The following is a 24,253-nucleotide window of genomic DNA, read 5'->3' on the forward strand; positions in this document are numbered from 1 at the left end:
GCTCTTGGGATCGTCCCATCCCAGATGCAGAACCTTGACTTGGCCTTGTTGAACTTCATTAGATTGGCATGGGCCCACCTCTCAATACCATCCAGGTTCCTCTGCATGGCATCCTTTTCCTCTAGCCTGACAGGCAGCTTGATATTGCCACTCAAATTTGTGTCATCTGCAAACTTATTTATCATGAAATTTTATCCTGAAAATGCAGCTTGATTACAAGAATCTCAATACCATACATTATGATCACAATTAACGTTAGCTACGAAGGTGATGCCTTTTTTCAAGTGCAAGAGAGAAATTAATTGCTACACAACTGAACTATAAGTGGAAGGTTAAAAATACAATTATATGTGCAGGAAGAGGATTAAATGACCAAAGAACTGGATGAAATGAAGTTGTATGATTTATTTATCAAGTTCTCAAATTTAATCAGCAGTGACATGATTGTGGTATGTGTCTTTGCACAACTATTGGGGCAAAGTTTGTTGCACACACCAACAGCTGGCAAATAAAACCAGAGAAAATGCAAACCAAAAATAAAGATGCCTTCCTTTTCAAGGAATGTTGGTTGGCAGCAGAAACAAACTAGTAGGGGAGTTGGAGCATCTTCGCTCTTCTGTATGAAAGACATACAAGATGAACAATTAATTGATCTTAGGACAGGAATAAGTGAATAAAAAAATTCAGTGGGCTATAGGAAAAGAAAAGGAAGTTATTCATTGGGAGGAAAAAAACAAGTGCCCATATCACAGAAGACAACTGGAAGACTGTGATCCCAGAGGTTAGTTAAGAAATCTTTAGGAAATAGTGGGACTATTTTGGATGGCTTAATGAAGTTGGTGTGTAACAGTAGAAATTCTGTCCTTTTCCCAGCTTCTCAGATGACACTCTCCAACTATTTTCTTATTCCACCCTGAGCTGTGACCTTCCTCTGTGAATCTCTCGAAAGAGAAATACATGATATAAGCATTTAGATGTAACATTGCTGCAAAATATATATCCTTGTTATAAAGACAGTTGAGAGGTTTGTTTTTTTTGGTTTTGTTTTTTTTTTTTTACATCAGTAGTCATCAGTGTGAAATGTTTGACTGTCATTTCTTGTTTTAAAATCTATGACTGCAACTAAGATATTCCAGAGGATGAATACTCAAAGAAAAAGCCAAAGCCCTGCAGCAAATAAATTACTGGAATAAAAAAAGATATTGCTAAATTTCTTCCTTCAAAATTACACCATGTATTGGAGGTTATGAGTATTAAACACAACAGAAAAGTTTTCTCTTTTGTTGTTTCTCCTTGAAAACTAAATATATCATTATTGTGATTTACTCTGGTGTTCTAAAGAAAAAAAAGTCTGTTAAGAAAAATAGGGTCCAACAGGCTTTGAAAGGAAGTGTCACCTGCCTCAATAGGTAATTTCTAGAATGTCTGGGAATTTTACTATCCTAAGTAAATATTACAGAATGTGGATAAAAAGTGAACTTGTTTTGAAAGTCCTGTTTTGGACATCAGATAGGAGAAGAAAGCTCACCCAGGACGCTTTCTGGGTCTGCTGTGTTAAGTGGGATGTACCTGGAAAAGCATTGGTGAGCCTAGAGCAGACTTCTCCATTTGAGCTAGTCATGCTAGCCTGCCATTAAAGTCACTAGGGAGGAACAGTCACTTGCAGGACGTGAGTCATTTCATCATGAAACAGCTTCTATACTGCTAGTGGCTAAGGCTGGTGAGGCACAGGCCATCCAGTAAGACTGCAGGTGTATTACTAAATTCCCCCACACCACATTTTCCCTCAGAGTAAAATATGACTAGTGCTTGCCACCTTCTCCACCACGTTTTCTGAACCTGCATCTGTACCTGCTAGAAGAAATTTTGTTGGATGTGTATCTGAGCAGCAGTAGGGAAGTGACCGTGCGTTCCAGTTGAGTCTTTCATGAAAAAAAAGATTAGAATGTCCTCACTAAATAGAATGTAGATAAAACAAAGAAACCATATATTGGAGGTGCCCTTTACTTCCACAAAAAATCAACTGCACCCATTAAAACTAGCAGGAATGAGACATAAAAAAGGCTATGTTGTGTCAAGATACGTGGCACATCCCAGCAAAATATCATACTGTTGCTTTTTATTGCTAAAAATAACAGCTTTCAAACCAAAATATTTTGCTTTAGTAGCAATTACAATATGCACCCTTTTTACAGAGATTTTTATTTTTTAAAAAGAAGGTAATCTCACAACCATTATATTTTACCAGAGAGGTATATAATGGGAGTTGAAATCACCAACATCATGCCTGCAAGTTGTTATAAATATCATGAATAAGTTGTTCAACAGTGACGGTTCTAAAAACTTTCAATACGTTAAGATATGTTTCCTCTGCTGAGTCCACCATTCTCTCTGGCAAAGTAAACAGGGTTTTGTGGTTTACAGTATTCTAGAAAATCTTTGTTCAGTCTTCCATTTCTACATGCAGTCCCCATTGTTCCTGAAATTGCAGCAGATACATTCCTTGGTCCTCAGACGGTTCTTCAGATACCTGTTTCTCATACAGTCTGGACAAAATTCCCTCTTTGTTAGGAACATCACACTTAAATACTCCTTTACACACCTCATTTTCAACACTGAACCAAGTAGGAATATACAATCTGCCAGTGTGTGGGTCCCAGTCTACCAGTATGGTCTGTTCACTCTCATTCTCTGTGACACCATGTGCTATTTTTCCCAGCCAATGATAAGATGTCTGCCCAGATTTTTCATCATCTGAGTCCACCAAGTTGATGCAGGTCTTACCTAGCAATTCATCCACTGCATCAGCCATCTTCAGTTTAAGTTCCTCTAATTCCTGTCCCAAAGAAGGGTCTGCTGCCCTCACCTCCAGTTGGGGGCAATATGCCGTTCCTGTATTAAAATTAACTAAGTTTCCCAAAGCAGTCTGTGGCTCACCTAGTTCCCCGGGTGCAGAAGTCTTCTCTTTCAGACTGAGTTCTTCTAGGTTTTGGCCAGGACCGAAGTCTTCAGCCCTTACGCTGAGTTCATACTCTACAGTCCCTCCATTTTTTTGTCTCAAAGTATTCTTTGTTCCAGGCTGGTCATTCTTTGTTCCAGTTTTGTCCCCCTCAGCTAAAATGTCCTCTTCTTGTGAAATCTCTTCATGAGAAATATCCAGCAAGTATTTTATTTCCAGCACTTCTTTTGGAGACAAATCTCTCCCTTCAGTGCCACTGTAAACAGTATAATAACGGGGGCTTTTCATTTCTGATGGATGAATGGATTCCTGAGACGGTCTGTGCTCATCCACATTAACTGTGATAAGGTTGACCACTATTTTTTCACAAGGTATAAAAACCTTTTCCTTGCATTTATCAGTATAGTGCCATACCTGGAAAGCAAAAAGTATTTTGATTTAAGTATAATAAAAATACCATATTGCTTCCTCTTACACTACTGTCTGTTTTTAAAAGATGAGGCTTTCTTAGACCATATTAGGAGTGAATAATTCAGTTTAGGGAAAAAGGAAGTTCATCATGTATACCTGTAAGATTGTTAAAATGCTCTGCTTTTGTCCTTCTGTCAGAAGTAAAAGTATGTTATGATCAGCTCTAATTTCCTTTTTCTCATCTTCTCCATGCCAAAATAATGGTTAGAACAATTCTGTCAAAATTCTGGTTTTGTTTCCACCAGCACAAAATCAAGTGACTGAGAAAACATCGGAACTGCACGTGGGTCACAGACTACAGAAATCTATTCCACTCTCTTTAACCAGCAAAGAGGAAGTGCAGTCAAAACCACATCCCACACAGTTGGTTACCATGCTAAGGTGCGACTTACAGAGGATTAAATAATACCAAGTTTCCTCTCAGAGAGGGAAAATACAGCAGTGTACAGAACCTGCACTCTGCGTTTGCTCACAGGCTGGATTTATGACTGCAATAAATGATCTAGTTAAATAAACAACAGTATACAATCTTTTTGAAATGACTAGTATTTCTAGCATAGATAGCAGATAGAAGCACTGTATAGCAGACATTAAAAGAAAATGCAATAGAATAACAGCCATGAAAAGCTGCACTTCAACATTTCAAACCTGAATGGAGGACTAAAACCACTAATCTACATAGTCTGAAAGATTCCCCGGGTCAGAAGTGCCAGACCAAACCAAATTGCTTATTCTGCCTCCCTGTGACCACAAGGGATGGCTGTGTGGAATAGTCTGCAGATTGGGAGAAGCAAAATCCATCGCTAAAACAGCAGTTCCATATTCATTCATTATCTTTACATGAGCTGAATTAAGAGGTGCAGAAGTAAAACTCAAGCTTTCAAGCTGAACATAAAGTTCACTGGATGCAAAAAAATCCCAACAAAACTTCCCAAAGACCCACAAAAACAACACAATGCTACAAGAGAAAAGACTCCTGGAGTTGGAGTTTAGTCTACTTTTGAGTGGGAATTTCTCTTTAAGTAGTCCTCTGGCTGTGCACCTTTGTCCTTCTAGCTTTCCAAACTGTGGCAAACTGCTACCTCCCCCTACCATGTCCTGTACCCCAGGACAAAGCTGGCACCTTGTCAGTTGCAGGTGTTTTGGCATATGCCTGACTACACTGCAGCAGCAGCTGCTCTGCTACTTCCTTCTGACCCCTTCAAGAAGCAGTCAGTCCGTCTGAAAACACTTCTATCATCTCTGCTGCTCTGGATTTCTTTAGAAAGATCAAAGTGTTAAAACTACCTCCCTTATACCTCCCACCACACCGTGTCGTGCAGACTGGATTAACATCAGAGCTCATCAACTGCACTTTTGTGATTGAGCAACTTGTTTACAGATAGATAGCTGTAAGAAAATTTCATTGGGCTTATTGGATGGAAACAGATAACGTTTCGTAAACTTCATGTGTTCCTTCCAAAATTTAACCAACTTTAAAGAGTGGTTCTAAGAAATCTGCAAACACTTTTACATAGAAAGTGTCTCTGGGGAGTAAAAATAATAGAATTTGCTTGTTGGTAATTTACTGGATGCAAAAAAGCAGAATCCAGTATATGAACGAACTCTTGAAATTCAGATTAAATAACCTTTCTGTGCTAAAACCTTCCCAAATACATGGGAAAATGTGGTAGCACCTAGTAATGATCCAAGAAAATATCAAGGCGATTCTGCACTGCTGAATTACTTCCTCTTCTAGTTTCTGATTTCAACTTTTTGTTCACTAACTCTCTTCTGTGCTTCTTTCTGAATGCATTTCAGGAGTGCTGACTTCCTACAGAATCTGCCTCAGTTCATCTCAGACCTTGCCTGTGGCACTGAACCTTCCCAAGCAAACAGATCTATTCCAATCTTTGTTACCCTTGGTCATCTTCTCATATCTAGTCACAGTTGCTAACTGGAGTTATTCCTCTGTTTTATAATTGACCAGAGTGGCAACTAGAGATTTCATTTGCAGTTAGCCTTGGTTTCCTCCTGGAAAATGCACAACTCTGCTGTGAGATCCAAAGCTGGCAGCATCATCCGGCAACAAAGAATACATACCAGGCTTGTTGGATGCTTCTGTTTGCTGACATGAATGTACCTGTGCACACAGCAGCATGCCACTGAAGTGAAAAGGACAGCTAGCACGATAGGCAGAATGTATCCAAATACAACTGTTATAGTCTCATCTGTTGTTTTATCTGTTAACAAAGCAAAAGTTTTTGTTGTACTGCTTAACTTCATAATGTATTCAGACAGTAACACTCACATTTACCATATTGCTCTTTGGGACATGGGATGCGAATATTTTAAATAAAACAGGAATTTACAGGAAATCGGGGAAAAAAAAGAGCTACAGAACAATCTTTTATTATTTTATTCTAAATAATAAATTAAACTATAAAAAAGTAAAAAAAAACCTGTAAAAATAAGTAACAATCCCTCCCTCTTGCTCTCCTGTTGCTGGTTTCTACCCCCTCAGATTGTCCCAGCTCTGTCACTCCCAAGCATCATTCAAGGAGAAAAAAAAAAGATCTCATTCATTGAGACTCAAGCAATGCACAGCCTTTTTTTCAAAGGTACTGCCTTATCTTTCAGTCAGCAGGACCCAACTATGTTTTAAAGTCAAAAATAAGTTCAATAGTGTGAATCTACAGAGAGAGAATAGACAGAAAAAATTACAAACTCATTCACCATTTTCTCTAACTCTGTAATTTGCCAGCTTACACGTACCTTTCAAAGTAGAAATGCAGTGTTCTTTGGAAAACCCACTGTGTAGAAGAGGTGTAGTGACATGGATCTGCGCACTGACACAGTAAGCTGTTCCAGGTTCTAACCAGGGCACAACCAAGGTGCTGTTGCTGATGGAGAAGAACCACTAGAAGATACATACAAAAAAAGTCTGTCTTTCCTCTTTAACTCCTCACATAAAGGTAAAAATGTTATAGATAAAATTTGTCACGAGAACACATTTCACGAAATAAATAATAATGCTCCAATAACTGCCAGCTGTATCCTTTTTTTTTCCTAATGCAATCAAAACTCAACGTCTTCACTATGTCACATTATCTCTGAATATTTTATCTCCCATTCAATCACCCTTCTACTACTACTGCACAACGTCATAGTTTATGTGAAGTAGGATCACGTATCATCACCAGCCCACGTTCTCATGCTGATGTTGCAGTAGAGATAAAATACCACACTAGCCCCTTCCTGATGTGTAGGCAAATGAAAGGCACGTGATACAGGTTCTGAAAATCTTTCAAATTTGGATGTTCTGGTAAAGTTAGGAGCCATAAAATAAGTTTTTATGTAGGTCTTGGAATTCAAAGTAACTGCTCTTTGTCAAGCTAATGCTAATCTCAGCATTTTAATATACCTTTGACAGAAGGGGACTGTTTTGGTGTAAGACCCTTTCTCCTCTTTTCTGGAAATTCAGACATTTGCTAGATAGGTGTTGTGTCTGGAGGACAGGAGGAGAAGAATGGATATTTTTGTGAATAATCACTAACTGCCTCCTTATCTTCTCTGTTTTTGGTGAAAATTACTCCCTTATGGAATTTAAATCTGGAGAGAGAGATGAATGAAGACTTTCAGATGTGGTGGCAAAGGATGCACTTTGTTGTGATGTGTGGTGAGCCTGACTGGCTGGGAACTCTGCTGAAGAGGGCTGGGATAGGCAGAAAGCTGAACATGAGCAATCAATGCGCCCTTGCAGCAAAGCAGGTCAACAGCATCCTGGGCTGTGTCAAAAGGAGAAGATTCTGTAGGTGCTGGGAAGGGATTATGCCCCTCCACTCAGTGCTCATCAGACCACATCTAGAGTAGTGCATCCAGTTTTGGTCTGCCTGACACAGAAAGATGGACAATGATCCTACGGTTCCTGTCATGTTATGAGCCTTATTTCAGTTCTTGGTGTTACAGTGCACAGTGCACAGACTTAATAGGTAAAGTTCTGTAGCATTATCAGAGCTTACTCGTTTCTTTGTCTTTTTCTTGAGGACAGACACGTTGTATTGCAGGCCAGGATATACTTGAAGCAGAGATATAGATTCTCCATCAGGACTTCTCCACTTCTCAGGAACAGTCAGTGTGATTGAAATAGATTTCTCGGTAGAAGACACATTTACCATAGGTGGGCCAATTTTAGCTGGAAAAATAAAAACTTATAAGAAATAGTTACACGAATCAGAAGATTTGACTGTGCAACTTCTTAAAGGGAATCATATTAAATTTTTGTAATATTTTGGGTAGTCTAAATAGAACCTTGAACAATTTATTTATACTGATATAAAAATATCTTCCACATAAGTAACTGAAACTTCACAGTATGAAGCTAAACACTGACTTGGAATTTTGCCTAGGAAGTTCTGTGACTTTGCAGAATGTACAACATCGAAACTCAATTTGCTAAAACAAGCTGAATTACCAGTATATTGTCAGATTATCTGGTACAGATAAGAGATATGATGCTTTAGAGTACAATTACTGTTTGGTTTAATAGGGCCTTTTCAAAGTCAGAGTTCTTCATAAAGTATATGTACCATGCCCTTTTTTCCCTTTGAGTAAAGATTTATTACAAAAAATTACAAATTACAATGACTTCAATTACTGCTGCTAGCAGCATAAATCTCAAACAGCAGCAAAAAAATCTAAGCATACATTAAAATATCGCATACTATGAGGATGCAGTCTGAGCACACAGTATAAACTAAGGCCATGAACACCTGGCTTTGTGATTAGCTTTCCTTACTGTCTGTAAGAGGGTTAAATCGTGTTGTCTCTATCCAGTTAGAGCACTTCCCTTTTAGGAAGGCTTTCACACTCGCATAGTATTGCTCTTCATGGTCAGCAGTCTCACTGGAGAGGTCACACCATGTCGTACTGATATTCCTGCATTCTGGCTTCCTAATCCACTTGCCAACACCATATCTGTGTTGAAAGAGAAAGAGAAGGGAGCTGTACAAATGTTCTTGACATTGTATCATTCACCTGATTATATACAAAGAAATGATGATCAAGCTGATAGAACAGTTTGCCTGTTTTGCAGAAATGTGCTATTTCAAGGAATTCCCAACTTCAGCTGAGATAAAAACATGAATTTTCAATGAAAAATAAACCAGTGTAGGTCCTTTTCAAAAACAGCAATAGGTAACTGGGATGTTAGCAATACCACATTCGCTTACATGGAACTCTCAACTTCAGTCTCCACAGCTTTGGCTTAAACTCTAAACACATGAGAACTGAGTCAAGGTAACTATGTAATGACAAAATGTTCTGTAGAATGGCCAGTGGCTCTTTCTGCTGCGTAAAGATGTGTGCTAAGCTGTTGATCACTTTTTTTTTCTTGTTTAATATAAAGACTCCATCTGTAATATGATGCATTTCAAAATCCTTCTTGTTGAAGCAGCAGCATTAACACGCTACAGTAACGCTTCAGTACTGATCTTAAGCACAAGCAGAAGAAATCCAAGTTTCCTTGGAAAATTTATGCCTGGATTTTCTCAGGAGCTCCCACTCCTCAAATTCACATTATGCTAAGAAGAATCCCAATTTAGCTGCTGATTAATAAGGGAATGTGGCAGCATCTACACAACTGCATTTTCAAAGTCTTGCTTTTCTAGCTAACTGGAGATACAGATGAGTATTTTTGTATTCTGTGTGAAAGATGGCCCATAACTACGACTACTCTACTGCTGACCTGTAGTCAGCACAGCTAACACTCTCTGAGTTTTTTTATCTTCTATATGATTATTGTTCATTTCTTTACAGTCAAGAAATCTTGCCTATCTTGCCTTTCCGAGGAATGTGTTACTCCTCTGCTAGCACAGATGGCAAGATCTGGGAAACAAGGTTGCACACTCTAACTGCTACATCAGTACAAGTTGCAGGAAACTTCTGGAGATCTAAATTTGTTTTAGTGTCATGAAAAAGCTACCAGACTGGGATAAGACTAGGAGCACGATAACATCCATGTCAACAGAACTACACCTATTTATAAGTTAAACTTCCAATACTGTTCTTACGATGACCTAGCGCTCTCTTGGTGGCAATGAAGGAAATGGATTCTGGTCTTCACTCACATTCCTTGATATCCTACGAAGAGTCAAGCTCTGTTTCTGATCATGTTACTTGGTCATTTATAATACTTGAAAACTTCATCAGATTGACACCCAAACTGGAGAAGCTTTGGGGATGGAAATAAACCTGTGGGTGTTGAGTCTGTTAGAAAAGACTGATGAAACTGTCTGCTTACAATATTCCTTTAAATACTACATCCTCAGATCCATTCAAGCATATATAGAAGGCAACTATGATGCCAATTCACAGCACTGTCCCTGCTTATTCCTTAGCTTCCTTAGCCGAATGCCCTGCAAGCTTCAGGTTACATCCTACACTCCTTTCATAGGAAGAGTTTCGGTATAAATTTTTTTTAACTGGATCTGAAGTAAGCAGTACCAGAAGTAAAAGTTAAAAACTATAATGCTTAAATCTAAGCTATGCTTTAGTTCTTCTTTCTTTACTTTTTAGCAGCCCTATCTTGCAGGAAGATTTTTTTTTTAAAATTTAAAATGCTAAAAAAAAAAACAACAGTGAAGGATACAATAAAGAAGCCAACTTACACTGAATATTTCACATTGTAGAGTACTCCATCTCCTGTACCTTCTGGTGCTAACCAGTGAAGGACATTCTTCATGTTTGTAGATTCAAAATGAACATTCCTAGGGTTGGGCAAAGAACAATACAACTCTCCTGAGAAAGAAAATAAGAAAGGAACAATATACACTAAGAATGTGCAGATTCATATACTTCAAAGTTAACCAAACAGGAGCTTATTTTTTAAATAAGCCATAAACTGCTACATACTGCCTTTATTCTCGATTAAGTCAAAAAGCAAACACTTACTGGTGTGTCACTCATCTAAATTACGGTTCTTTGAACCATAAATGAGCAAAGCAAGCAAGTCTGAGGACTTGCTTCAGAGCCCAGTTTCCTATGTTCACACTGCTAAATTACTTGCAAAGCAGAGGAATTTGGGGCTGGGACAGAATCCCAAGCTTCAAGCTGCGAGCCAATTCCCAGCAACTTCGAGCAGCCCTGAGAGCAATCCTGAAGCTGCAGCTGCTGGGGAGCAGCTTCTTGTGCAAGTGGCCACGAGATCTTAATAAGGAAGAGAAAAAGTGAATCTGTGGTCTTTCAGGACTTTTCAGAACCTTCTTCCTCCAGAGATGCAATTTGAGTTTTTAAGATAACAAAAAGTGACAAAGAAAGGAGGAAATACAACACATTAACGTGAACAGTGGGAACCTATCTGAATGAACAGACTCTGACCTTAAGCAGACCTTATTATTTTCTTGGTGATATATTTCACTATTACTAAAGTGTTCATTCTCTTGTATGAATTGCATATAACATACCATGTGTAACACACAGCTGCTTTTATAAGTAAAAATCACCACCATTTTCCTGATTAACTGACTCTTTTGTAGTTGTCTTTGAAACAGTCAGAAAAAGCTGTTCTGTAAAGGCCAAATATTTAAAATTGCCATGGTAGAAATCTTGGGTTTTCCAAGCCTCTGTTTGCATATTAATGTTCAAAAGAAACTTCAGTATATGCCTGCATCTCTATCTTCAGCTTTCCATAAACCTGTGTTTCTAATGTTGCTCTCTTTTATTCCCCAGATCTTCGCCGGTATTCAGTGACTTTCAATTTCTTTTTTTTTTTTCTTTTTTTTTCTGGAGAATGAATCTTGTCAAGCACAATCCTTAGGGCAAGCTTACTTATTTACCAAATGGTATGTAGAAAGTCCTGGACACAGAAATGCCCAATGACTGTAATCTCACAAGGGCTCAAATTACAGGTTCAATTAATGAAATCAAAAAGTTTGAGATGCCAGAGGATGTAAAAGCAGCAGAAAGAGGCTTCCAAGAAGGTTTCGGCATTTGCTTTACTCTAACATTTTCTTCCAAGCGGGAGATAACCTAGAAAATAAAGTTTTACTTTCCACCAAAATAAATGTCCTCCACAACCTCCCTGCTCTAGGTGAAACTATTCCAAATGTCAGCATGAAGCTGCCCAATAAACATCCTAAAGTTGGCAACATTTGTTCAGTGGAGAAACAATTAATTAATTAATTAATTAATGTGCAAACTACTAAGAAGAACAAATCAAAATCAGTATTACATAGATTGCAAGAAATCATCCATGCATCAAATTTCATCATTCGTACCAAATCCCTGCAGTACTGTTGATAAGACTACAGGGAAGACATCAATTGTAGGAACAAGAAGGGAAAAAAACAGAAGTGACACAGCCCTGACCAAATCCTGGAGAAGGCAACTGGGAAATCTGTGTAGAGAGCAGGGGCAGTACTGAAGCACAAATAAACTTTCTGTTGCAATTCCCAAACAGGAGGATATAGAAAATGGATTTATTTCTTAGGATGAGGGGAACCAAACGTATAAAAAGCTTCTCATTAAAAAACACTGAGGTAAAACCTGAAAGACCAACAAGGAGAGAATTAAGAATAAAATAAAGTACATACTGAAGGGTCTGAAAACCCTCACAGCCAAGATTAAAAAATCCCAAACTAGCAGCAGAAGAGGAAGAGATATGTCTCTGGTAACTCAGACTCTCTGAGGGAGGCATCTGCTTTGCATTAATTACAAGCAAAAGAGCCAGTGAGCACTGCCTCCCCACACACTGGTTTCTCTCTCTGGTTAGGATGGACCAATGCAGATGCCTCTCCCTCCCTGCCCTGGAGATGGCAGCCATGCTGATCAGCCCCCATCTCTGCTTCCTTGGCAGTGAACGTACCAGAGATAGACCTTGTCAGGGAGCTGGGGCAACGCTGCAAGTCTTTACATGAAGGGACAGTTTATCCTCCATGTCATCCATGAACAAGGAAAAGAAGAAAGGAAGTTCAGTTTCAGATAGAAAGAAGTCCCAGCAGAAATGCCTGATGGGCAGAAGAGAACACACGAGGCTGACTATCTGGAGGGTTCTGGATGTTTCAAAGGGCAGATCAGGGTGCTATCTGCCACACAACACAGCTGGTTCTGCCTAAGGGTAGTGGGACAGGTGGGATCTTAAGGTCACTGCCAGGCCTGTTTTGATAAGCCTCATAAAAAATTAGCCAGTGTTATATCTGAGTTGAGTAGAAGACAGCTGAAGCCTTCCCTGTTGGCTCACATTTCACACTTTTTTTCTTTTAAAGTTTTATAAAATGTGGGGCTAATGCATGGTCAGTGAATGGAACCAGCCAGCTCATCACAAACAAAGCAAATTTCTTCCTCTGGTTTTCTAAATGGTTTTGTGTACCTGCACCTTTTGACATTTGCCCAACCTTGAATAAAAACATTTATATTCCTTAAGCACATTTTAAAGTAGCAGGAGTCATGAACTTATGTGTTACGCTCAAACATTTTTAAACTAGTAACATGTGTTTTTTATTTTTTTTTTTCAATTTTATCTCTGCCTAACGTGGCTTCTGATGTGGTAAATGAAGTTTCAAAACAGAAACACTGACTGCAGTAGATGAGCCAATCTCAGCCAACAGAACCCACAGGCTCTATCTTTACAAGATCTAAAGCACTATCACGCTGCAAACACACTCCAATTTACCCCAAGTTCAATGTGATTTGGAAGCAGAGGGACAGAGACCGTTAACTTTCCATCAGCTGCTATGGAAGAGATTTACTTTCTATATGTGTTTTTTGTAGGTGCATCTGTTTGCCCCGTGGATAAACAATGCATGTTTTTTATTCCTCAATTCCACATCTGTAAAACAGGAATAAAACTGCCATACTCCACTATTTCTATGAGAAGAGCTAAGAAAGAATTCCTTCATGTCTCCATGATGCTCTGTAATATCAGGAGGCATGTGCATAAAATAGAGTAGACATAGCTTGCATCTCCCAAAGTTATCAGCTGCTTATTTCAGTATCTCATCTCTAAACAAAATATAACCCACCATACTCCAATTTTCTTTCCATTAATGGATTAATAGCATAGATGTCACGTGTTTTCAGTTTATAGTGGCCTACATGAGAGCACAAATCAGTCACGCAATGTGCTTTTCTAGGTTCAACCTGTCTCATAGATAGACTGCAATGGCTGTCATCACTTTCCAGTATAATGAAATAATTTCCTTTATTTATTTATTGGATGCGAAAAAAACCTGGAGCTCTTATTACCGTGTTTGGAAATACTGTAAATCAAACCTTGAGCAATGGTGTTCTTCATATCTTTATAATTCTTTGCACACCTGGGCTGGAAAGAATGTAGTAATATAGGCTTGTAAATTTCACCACCGCACTGAAGAGCCAAGTCCTGATCTTAGAATACACTACTGCGAGGCTCTTCAAAACAGATATGACTTAGCCTGAAAACACCTTCACATGTGAGCGAAAAAGCCCACTGACGTCAGTGAGACTATTCACATGAGTAAAAGACTTCACAGCAGGTGCCTCATCCTCTCTCTGTGAAAGTGCCTGCTGGGTTGAGAAATGCGGTCGGTTTTAAGTGCATGCAGCTCAGCACCATGTACGTGCCTTGCTCAAGTTGTTAGTGCTCAAACCTTGGTTTCGGGTACAGCCACGTCTATCTATACACACCTGAATATGTGTGTGCACACCTACACAAATATAAGCACATGTAATTTCCAGTTGTAACTATTATCTGCTCAGTGTGTCTGCTTTCTGTCTGTACAGAGGCAGTGTTGCCTAATTCAGTGATAAATGGCTGTGTTTAATGTCAGTGTCGCAGGACAAATACAGCTGCCTCAGCTCTCTCACTGTGAACACATTTGTTAACATGTCTCTTGATTTAGACAACATAGCAGCTGCAAAGTATAAAAATACATAAATACACAAACATATAGAATTGGTTTTTTTTAAAGTTATAGGATGGGGAGAAGACAAATAACCACTGAAAACTGAGCTGTTGCCACAGAAACGTGTATGGTTTTAGTACTGGTGTTTGACTGTGCTGCTCTCAATACAAATGATCACCTGTTGTATTTTATTGTGTCACGGCCACGAGGATTGCTGTCCCACCAAATTTTCCAACAAAATAAAATGACTTAGAAAACTGGAGCATTTCTCTAGGCAACTATTCGATGTAATTTAAGTCAGCGGGAGATGTAGAAAGAATTAAAACAGAAAGGAGAGTCTTAAGTCTTACTTCAACACAGCTTTTTCCAATACCTACGGCAGTAAAAAGCAGGTACTCCTCCCTTATCAATTTCCTCTCTACAAATGAAGAACTCCTCTTCTGACAGTGACAGAGAAGACTTTGGCTTCAATTGCTGTTGCATTTTCCTATGCAGAAGTAGCCCTTGGGACCACCTCTGATGGTAGCGGCTCCTTTGCCTCAGGCGCTGAGATTAAGGGCATCACAATGGACATTCGCTCCCCATGCCTTGTGATTTGCAGCTGCCACTTCAGAGCCGTTGATCTAATCCAACTTGCACATGTCCACCAGGGAGCAGACATTCAGAGATGCCAAGTTCCTGATTCGCCTTTTCACTGGCATCAGAACCACCAGTGAAATACCAAGTAAAGTAGGAGCAATGGAGCACACAGGATGTTCACTCCTGGCTGTGCTGTAACACACTGCCCTGTCTTTCTGTTCAGCTATGGGTGACTTCCACCAAATTCCTGTGCAATCTTGCTTGCTCCTTCTCTGCTGCTGAATTCATACTCTTTTTTTCTTCCTCCAGCTCATCTGCTTAGATGAATACATTGTTTGAAATGAAAAATATTGCCTCAAACACATTTAAGTATATTATAAAAATGGCTGTACTCAGAACAAGTGTCCGCTGACATAACGTTTAGTAGTATTTGCTAGCAGAGCGCTATGACTGTCTTTTCTGGCATATCTACAGTCTGAAGCAAGCTGGCACTGGCCATGCAGGAATGCGAGGGAGTGCATGAGATAGTAAACAGGGGAACTGAGCCAAAATGGGAGCTCAGAAGTTACAGAGAGGAAGGGAAACCCCACAGAGCCAGGAATACACGTTAGCAAATGTCATTGCCTGATATTAGTCATCTTTACAACAATTAAAAGAGATGAGTTAACTTTTTTGTTTGTTTGTTTAACAAAGTCAGCCTGAAAGATTTCCTCTGTGCTGATTCTTATGAGCTCTTTTCTGGAATTCAACAGATTGTATAGTGAGGAGGAAGAGGCAGGCAGGAGTCACTGAAGCATCCCTACCTTTCTCTTGGTGGATGCTGGAGCACTGGGACTTCTGCACATGAAGTTGGGCTAGTGAAGCTCTTTTACTTCAGTGGTGGTGGGAATTGGAGGAGGACTGTGGAGGTGATTTCCTGTTGTAACCATAACAGTGCTCGAGAGGTAACCACAGAGCAAACTCTTGCTCTCCCAGAAGAGGAATCAAACCCACCAGTAACAACCTCTTCATAACGAGTATGTGGAAAAGGGAGAGAAAGATGGGGACAGAAACAGTGTCATTGGACTAAATGAAATTGAGATGGTGGAGCAGACAGAAAAGCAGAAATAATGGCAGAAGAGGTGGGAAAATGTGAGCGACAAGACCCAGGTATGTGGATTTGTTTGAGAAGAAAATAGGCAGGCTGCCATTGGAATCAGGTGAAACTGAGCAGATCACCTGGAAAAGGAGTGAGGGTAGGACGAAGAGAGGGTGCAATACAAGGTGTGGCCTGCCTTGCCATGTTCCAGAGACCCAAGTGCTTCTTCCCCACCACTTTGAAACTTTGCAAGAGCAAGGGCAGAGCTCATATTACCCAACAATGTCTTACTGCAAAAATATGCCCCTGATGCAGTCAAATAGGAGAAAGTTACTGCATGTTTTCTATTAATTTTAAGTGATCAATATTGGAATGAAACAAGTTGATAGAAAGTCTAAGATTACTCATAACCCCGTTATGACTTTGAGAATCATCACTCATCAGAGGTGTGTGGGTTTTTTTTCTTTTTTTTACAAAAATGAAAAATACTTGAATGATATTTTATTAAGTTTGAAATGCAGAAGTATTTTTCTATCAAAAATAACTGTTAATTTTAAAAGCTCATTTGCTTTTCAACAGAGATGTTTTGAAATTATATATTAAAAATAGCCAAACTGCCTAATGTTTGAGGATTTTCTTTTCTCCTGAGAACATATTTAGCATGAAAAACATCTGCTTATTAGACCAACTACAACCCAGCAGCCAAGAAAATGAGTGCTTAATTCAAATATTTCTGACTTTTTACACTTCTCAAAATGCAAAGGTTAAGTAAATTTCTTTTTGAAAAGGAATGTTGTAAAACTGCTGCTGTGTCAGAGTTATCAGCTGAATTCTGACACAACGTGTTGCAATCCTAACGTACCCTTTCATAAAGTATATATTTACATAAACTATTTAGTGCTTATATCTATAAGATAGTGGCTGTTCATTTAGAATGGTTAAGATTTTATTTATTCCTAAAGGCTGTTGTTCCTCGCTCTCCAACCTACCAACAGCTTGTCTAGACAAGGGGTTTTGTTTTTCTTGAAATCTGAATTAGTGAAATGTTATTTTCTGAATCTACGTTTTCCCTCAGACAAGAGATTGAATGTGATGTCAGTGGAAGAAAAGCCCTCACTTCTGAGGGAAAGCTAGCTCTAAAAGTCTAAGCACTTCCTTCTGCATCAGAGAGCTGCGAGGCAGGGCTAACGCACCCAGCATGCTGGCACTACCTCATCTCTTGTGCCTTTGGGAAGCTAGTGCTCGTAGAGAACTCACAAGAACGGAAGGTTTTCTGGGCTATCTGCCCATTTCTGCTAATCTCTGAGGTACACACTGGTGTGTTTCGAGGCACTGTATGACTGTTCAGAGTGCTCCCACGGTAAGTTCAGATGTGAACAAGACAGTGTCATTTAATAATAGGTATGGGATTATTTTTAGTGTCTTTCCTGGACTTCGCAAGTATTTTCTGTTAAAAACACCAGACATGATTTTCTGCCTTATTTACCCCGTCTACAGGTCCAAAGTGACTTCGCTGTACAGAGGAAGTCATTCAGTGTAATCATCTACTTCTTTTACAACTTAGGAAAGCCTCAGAAATACTATTCAAGGTGGCAACACACAGCTGGATCCAAGGGACAGTGTTTCATTTCTGAAGTTCAGTGGAAGAGCATACACATGTATGTTTTTCCTGCCCATGGACTGTGCTGATGGAGAAGTTCGCTGTTGATCATGTTTGACTGCTACAGGTTGATTCACACCTGAGGAGTCACACAGCTCTACTTCTGTCTGTCCACTACCTTCTCACAATGTGAAAAAGCTGCCAGCAATTATACGTGTCTCAGCCCTCTCTAGGCACAGTTTTAGTGTTTCTGAGCCACATCCTGCACATTACTATTCTGATTCAGTACACCCTAACAGCAGGATATTGATATATCTCCAGAAAGTACAAGGAGAGCCAAAAACCAAACCACATGAAATAATAAGTATTAGCCTTACTGCTCTCTCCAGCCCTTACAAGTCTACTATGAAATAAAGTACCTCCTTTCACCACAGAGCTTCTGAGCATGGAGTGTGATTAAGCTCAAATACATAAACCTGAGTAACCTCTTTCCCTCTCCTAAAGCAGCATTCTTTTCGTAACTCTTTTTTGGACATGTTTGGATTTCCATCACAGAAAAGGAAGTGAAAAATGGGAGGCTGAATAACAGCTCAGCTGCCATCTGAGATGTAACTCAAAATGCTGGGCAATGAAGTAGGGGAAACTATGGTATTTCTCCTGTCCCTTCCTGTACCTTAAAATACTCTTTAAGTTAGCCAGCCAGCCAGGAAAAAAACAGATGAATATAATCGTCTCCAGTGATCTATTTTCCATGAGAAAGAGGCAGAGCTTATTTAATCTATTCATATGTAAACTGCCCTATACCTCCAGTTCCACATCCCACTGCCATGTCTTCCTGCTCCATCTAATTGTACACTTCAAAATATGATGAGCAGTGGATAAAAACTCCGTAAATTACTAGTATGCAAAGAACAAAGCACAAACAGACGTGCTGTTTAAACACAGCTTTCTAATGAAAAGTCATTTTTATCTACAGATAGACTTGATTTCCAAAATTCAGGCTTCTACAAATCTCAACTTCTTAAACAAAGATCTTGTTTGGGTTATAAAGGATGACCTCAGCTACTAATCTTCTAGTTGTAGACAATCAACACCAAATCTTGGAGAGAAATCAATCAGTAAAAATCAATTTGTACAAGCCACAACTACAAAAACAAACAGAAACCACACCACACAAATACAAATGACTTGAGTAATACTAACCACTTGCTTGTATTGGAATTAAAAATACAAAAGTTGTTCTGCTAGAGAACAACTGTGAAGGAAGGATAAGATTATAAGCTAGTGAGGTGAACCTCACTGGTAACACTGGGAACTGCAAAACATATATAAGTTTTGGGCTTTAATCCCAGTTTCCCAACAGCATTCATTCTCTATTTCATTCTCAATTCATTCTCTATGGGATGAATTACCTACTCTCACTATTTACATCCTTAATTAACAGGCAGTAAGAATTTGAAATTGTGGAAATTGTAAGCAGAGCCAACACATAGGGCACAGACTGTGGCATTATCTGAAACAGCCTGACCAGAGACAGCAGGTCACAGGTGAGAAAATAAGGGTGAGTTTTTCAAATGTATGGTCACAATACTCCTTCATATATTGTAGTCTGCTTTCAGCCAACATATCCTTTTAATTATGGCTATGTTGTATTTGTTCTTCTCTCCTTCACGCTGCAGAGAGACAGAAATAACAGAACACAAAAATAAAGGACACCAAAATTCTTTCTGCAGAACACAAAGCTCAGCCTTTCCATACAATTCCACTGTTAGTAATGAAGCTTCACAGCACAAAAACATCACAGAGCACATCCACAGGACAATCAGCCTGTGTATAACACACATGCTGCATGCCTTTAATATGAAATATCAGACACTTCAGTCTGCTATTTAATACCTCAGCTAATACTTACTGGCTGTGTATGCCTAACAGATCAGCCTTTTCTCAGATCCAAAATACACCTTAGATCACCTGTGTCAGTGCATAAACATCTCTGCACTGTTGAACTTTGAGATCGGCTTTTCTTTTCTGCCCTTCCTTCAAAAAATTCAGATTTGGTGCACGCCTTCTCAGCGATTTACTGTGTGTATGTGAGGAGGAAAAGAAGCAGATTATTAGTGTTGGAACATTGCCCGCCTTTTGGATGGCTTTCACAGGATAAAATACAATGCTTGGACAGAAGCAAGATTCCGAATCTCAAGCTCCATAGCTTAACTGCAGGGCCCGTACTGTGATCCAATCCTTTTATTTTGTATTTCCCAGAATAATTCCTTTATAAAAAGAGATGTTTGGTATGTTTCAGCATTCTAGTGACTGTGAAAGAAAACAAATCTGCTTAAAGGGATGACTGCTTCTCAAAATGCAGACATTTTTTTAGTAAAAATAAAATACATGCCATGATAAAGTGGAAGAAGAAAGAAGCAAATTAAACTAGATGTCTCAGTGCAGACCAAATAATTTATGCAACGATTAGAGAACATTAAAAGGGGGAAGCTTTCAATATCCTACCATAAGATAATTGGTACAGCCACCTACCAACTCAATTGCATCTACAGCTATGTCTACATTGGTGAATAAAGCAAGCCAGTACAAGTAGATTTCTTACATGGAAATATCAATGTTGAAAAAAAAGAATCTTTTCTAGACTTATTCCATTATTTTTTCCTATTAAGATTGTACTAGCTGTACTCGCATTAGATGGACTCATGGAACACTCCTTCCAGGTCGGCTTCATCCAAGAGAAACCCAATGCTAAGAACGCTTCCCAACATGGAGAAAAGTAGAGTAAGTGCAAGGAATGAGAGATCTGCTTCCAGAGAATCACGTGCCTCATCTGAATGGAAATAGCAAATGTGCCTGAAGTTCAGCACAATATTTCTGTTTTTACAGTACAGAATAAGTATATATCTACTAAGATAGATATAATGGTTTCTCTAACTACAGAAAAACATGGTTAAGGAAACCTCATCTCGAAGTATATGGAAGGGCTTAAGATAGAGTTTGGTAAATTCTTAGAATGACATTCTATTGCTTTCAAGAATCCCAGCTTTCCTTCCCTAACCTTGTGAGCTGCTGGAAAAAAAACTGCTAAACTGATGTGTAAAGAGAAACTGCTGCATCTCCTGATCCTGTTAATTAAACAATGGATTTTCCTTTGTTTTTAACTTCATTTTCCATTTTCCATGCTTATGCATTAGTACTACAGCACAGATTTTTAGCAGTGAATGAAGCACTAATTTGTAAAAACCCAATGAAGTACAGTAGTAAGTGTGCACTGCAAAGTTACCTGTGAGGTAGGCACACAGCCCCAGACAGCAGTACCTAACTTTCAGAGACCCAGAGAACAGTTAACATACACAAGTAAGGCTAGGACTGTATCCAATAACACACCATAAAAGGCTTCATGCTTGTTAACTTGTTTGGAGATTAACTAAATAGCAGACTCCCAAAGAACATGCACAGTACAGACCCTGCCAGATGCAGGAACCCAGGTCTGTGAAGTGCTGCTGTCAGACTGCTTGCCACAGCACCTGGCCCCTGCGTGATCTGCTCCTAGAACAGCACCAGACCCAGCCTTTGGACAGCTGTGGCATTTGCAGGATTGCCTCTGCTGGTGACTGGCAACCCAGGTTTGTTCTGTTGGAGGAAAAGACCCAAAGGAGATTGATGTACCTATAACCTCACTCGTGAAAGAGAGCGGGAGAGCTGCTACGATGGATCAGCACCTCATGTGTCGGTTTTTTTTCTCCGTTCCTAGCAAAATGCTGACAGAATGTATTAATACAACTTTTACTGTCTTGCACACCAAGAGAAGAGGTCTAGCTAAAACTCAGGACTGTGCAAGATATTTTTTCCCTCCTGCCTTGTAAAGCTACTACCCAAAGCCAACTCATCCCCCTTGACATTTTTCTAAACCTTCTCTGGAAGTTATAGAAATTTTCCAAATACTTGACCCAGTGCTCAGCAGACCCCGACAAGGTAAGCACAGCATGGTCGGCTGCCTGGAAGGAAACTGGCCCTATGGGAGGAACGCATGGCTCTCCCTGAGAGCCAGACAACTGATGCATAACAGAATAGTCTGTCAAATAAGCTAATTGAAACTTTTCTCAGTAATGCTCAAGAGCTGGGACGAAGAATGCCCTTAATACAGCCCAGCTTTCATCAGATCTGGAAGCTTTGCTGTGAATTTAGATGGGAAGATCATCCTCACATGCTTAGTTTGGGCAGTAATATTTGCAGAAGACAGCCAGAGCACAAAGACCACAGCCTTCTTAGAAGCTCTGCTAATCTCCTTAATGCCTTGCATTGTATATACTGGAGGGATATAACAAAGAAATCCCGTGAGATGCTTTTGGCAGCAGCAGTGCCCCACCACAGGCATACATTCAGCAGCTTAGGTGTATGAGCTTATTCTCACCTGGTCACATCTCTGCTTCTGCTGAAGTCCTTGCTAACCAGACTGCTCGCTCACTCGTTCCAGCCACCACTCCTCTCCTGCTCCCCCTGTGCTGCCCTGACCTAGGCTGCTACGGGGGCACTGCTCTGCTTTGTTGGGAGGCACAGCCGGGACTGGCACACAGAGCAGAACTTTGCCAAAACTCAGCACGCCCCATGCTGTAACCTGTCTCTTACTGCTCAGGTGGGACCCTGAGGGCTGGTGGCTGTCAAGTACAAAGGAAGATACTAGAAGTATTAAGGGAATTAACGCAAAGTATAGAGCAAGAAATACTCCAAGAGCATGCTTGATTACTTTCAAATTATAACTGAAAGTAAATTAGCATTCAGAAAACACACAGAGTTGTAAAACCTAATTCCAGCACAGTCATAGAGAAGATGAAGGAGCCTTAAAGAAACACACGACACTCTTCTCCCACCTAAATATTAGAGGACAGAAATATGGAAATTGAACCGATGCAAAGTGATTTAAAAAACAAACAAACAAACAAAAAAACCACAAACAAAACAAAATTCGCCGAACCCATGGCATCGCATCTCACCCAAACTCACCTGTGTGCGCCGCGGGGGGGGGCAGCAGGAGCAGCGGCAGCAACAGCGGCAGCCAAGCCGCCCCCCGCCGCGGCTGGCGGGTGCCCATGGGTCACATCTCCCGGCCAGGGCGCACAAAGCTCCTGCACCGCCACCGCGCAGGAGCTGGGGCAGGAGCCGGGCGGGGCGCCGAGGGCCGGGGCGGGGCTGAAGGGAGCCGTGTTGCTTCTCCGGGAGGTCTGGTTCCGAGGAATCCTCCCAGCTCATTAGCTGACGCCTTTCGCGCCCGGCTGCTTGTCCCAGCTATGCTTTGCTACGCCACTGTGTCTGAGTCTTTCACTCTAGCCTTCTATCTCCCTGCCACTTCCTCTCAGGCTTTTCTGCTTAAAAGAAAGATCTTGCAAGCAAGGTCTGCGAGACTTGTAAGCCGATGTAGAGCCAGCACCTTTGTGTCGCTGCAGTGCCTGGCTGCTGCGTACCAAGATTTGGGGTAGGGGCAAGCATGGGTAGTGTTGCATAGAAGGAGAGACAGCGTCTAGAAGTGGATGTCTCACTTGTGTGGGACTGAACTTTAGTTTGTGCAAGTCAGACAGTAAACAGATTCATGAGTTTTGAACATTTCAGGGCTCCAGCATGCAGCAGTATCTGGGGTGCAGGTGTCTGGGCAGTGATCACAGCAGAAGCTGTGAATAGTTGGTAGAAGAATATTAGAAACAAAGAAGTGCATGTGGTAAACTTGTGATTGTTACTGCAGTTGAGCTTCTATGGACTCACGCTGTTCCCACGTGGTGTGCAGTGGTTCCCAGGTCCAATCAGCTGTCTCTGCAGTTCTACATCTCGTCCCAGCATCTCTTGTGGGTTTGCCATCTGCTTCAGAAATGGGCATTGGTGCCCTTGTGCAGATAGGCCCGCTATGTGAGCATGACGTTAGAAAGAGAAGTCTTAGTGCTGGTTCCATAGACTAAAGCCTTGGTCACACAGCTGGTCATCCTGCTTGCTCTCAGACTGAAGCACACGTGCAGTAGTGATAAGACCTATAGCAAGTTCAGATAGTTGAAGCTCAATGTCTCCTGTCAATGAATTTTTGGCCAGATTTTTTTTTTTTTTTTTTGAAAGAAAGATATACTTTGATAAAAGATCACACTCTGTTTTCTAACTGGAAATTTTGCCACATTCCACTGAAATTCCTTGAATTTTTACAGATAGAAGTTGTTGGCATTTAAAACAGAAGTGGGAAGAAGAGGTCTTATTCCTCTGCCCTGATTCCTGGAAATGTCCCAGATGACTTGGCTTAAGCCTGAGGATGGCTAAAGTCTGTCAATATGATACAGAGTGAAACTAGCCCTTTAGATTCACCGTCTCCACTTCTCTTTTACTTTACACAAATACATGTTCTTTATCTTTCCTTCCAGATAGAGCTTGGCACTGCCCATAGCCCTGCCATCACCTCAGGCTGCCTCTAGCACACATGGCTGTGGTGCATTGCTTTCAGTTGCATGAAAATGGAAGAGTTAGATAATAAGTTGATGTAACAGCTACAAGTTGAGCAACACCAGAGGCACAAGGGAGGAGGTGTAAGGATAAAAGTGGTACAGAAATGCTTAAAAGGGAGACAGAGTCCAAAGAGAGCACAGCTTGGTATGGAGAAAGGTGGTGGTAAAGCAAGGATATGAGGTGCAGTTGCACAAAGTAACAAGGAAGTTGAGAGCAATACTTGTGGT

The 24,253-nt window shown here is 40.3% G+C and overlaps 1 protein-coding gene and 1 long non-coding RNA gene across 9 annotated transcripts in view; one reads left to right on the forward strand and one right to left on the reverse strand.

The window, feature by feature from the left end:
• Nucleotides 1-24,253, forward strand: part of LOC122157730 — a 66,556-nt gene that overhangs the window by 10,686 nt on the left and 31,617 nt on the right. Inside the window, exons 3-4 of one of the 4 annotated variants that reach the window (XR_006168003.1) lie at nucleotides 18,991-19,093; nucleotides 20,219-20,673. The exons of 1 other annotated variant lie outside the window; for it this stretch is intronic. This is a non-coding gene — a long non-coding RNA (uncharacterized LOC122157730). Of the gene's footprint in view, nucleotides 1-18,990; nucleotides 19,094-20,218; nucleotides 20,674-24,253 lie in introns of those variants that run through there. 2 more of the 4 variants (XR_006168001.1, XR_006168008.1) reach the window with 2 other exon arrangements.
• IL20RA (interleukin 20 receptor subunit alpha) lies at nucleotides 1,989-22,647 on the reverse strand. Of its 5 annotated transcripts, none has more exons than XM_042813634.1 (7): nucleotides 22,554-22,647; nucleotides 10,078-10,207; nucleotides 8,208-8,386; nucleotides 7,432-7,619; nucleotides 6,185-6,329; nucleotides 5,513-5,652; nucleotides 1,989-3,373 (listed from the first exon to the last, which is right to left on the reverse strand). In XM_042813634.1, the coding sequence occupies exons 1-7, from the start codon at nucleotides 22,639-22,641 to the stop codon at nucleotides 2,444-2,446; spliced, it is 1,800 nt and encodes a 599-aa protein (XP_042669568.1). In that variant the 5' UTR covers nucleotides 22,642-22,647; the 3' UTR covers nucleotides 1,989-2,443. The 5 variants fall into 5 exon arrangements, with proteins under 5 accessions (XP_042669568.1, XP_042669573.1, XP_042669601.1 ...); XM_042813639.1 differs by having other exon boundaries at nucleotides 7,432-7,604; nucleotides 22,554-22,646; XM_042813667.1 differs by having other exon boundaries at nucleotides 10,078-10,176; nucleotides 22,554-22,621.

This window comes from Centrocercus urophasianus, unplaced genomic scaffold, assembly GCF_019232065.1.
Source record: "Centrocercus urophasianus isolate 14NV4802_14NV808 unplaced genomic scaffold, USGS_Curo_1.0 seq_10, whole genome shotgun sequence".
Classification (NCBI taxonomy): Eukaryota; Metazoa; Chordata; class Aves; order Galliformes; family Phasianidae; genus Centrocercus; species Centrocercus urophasianus.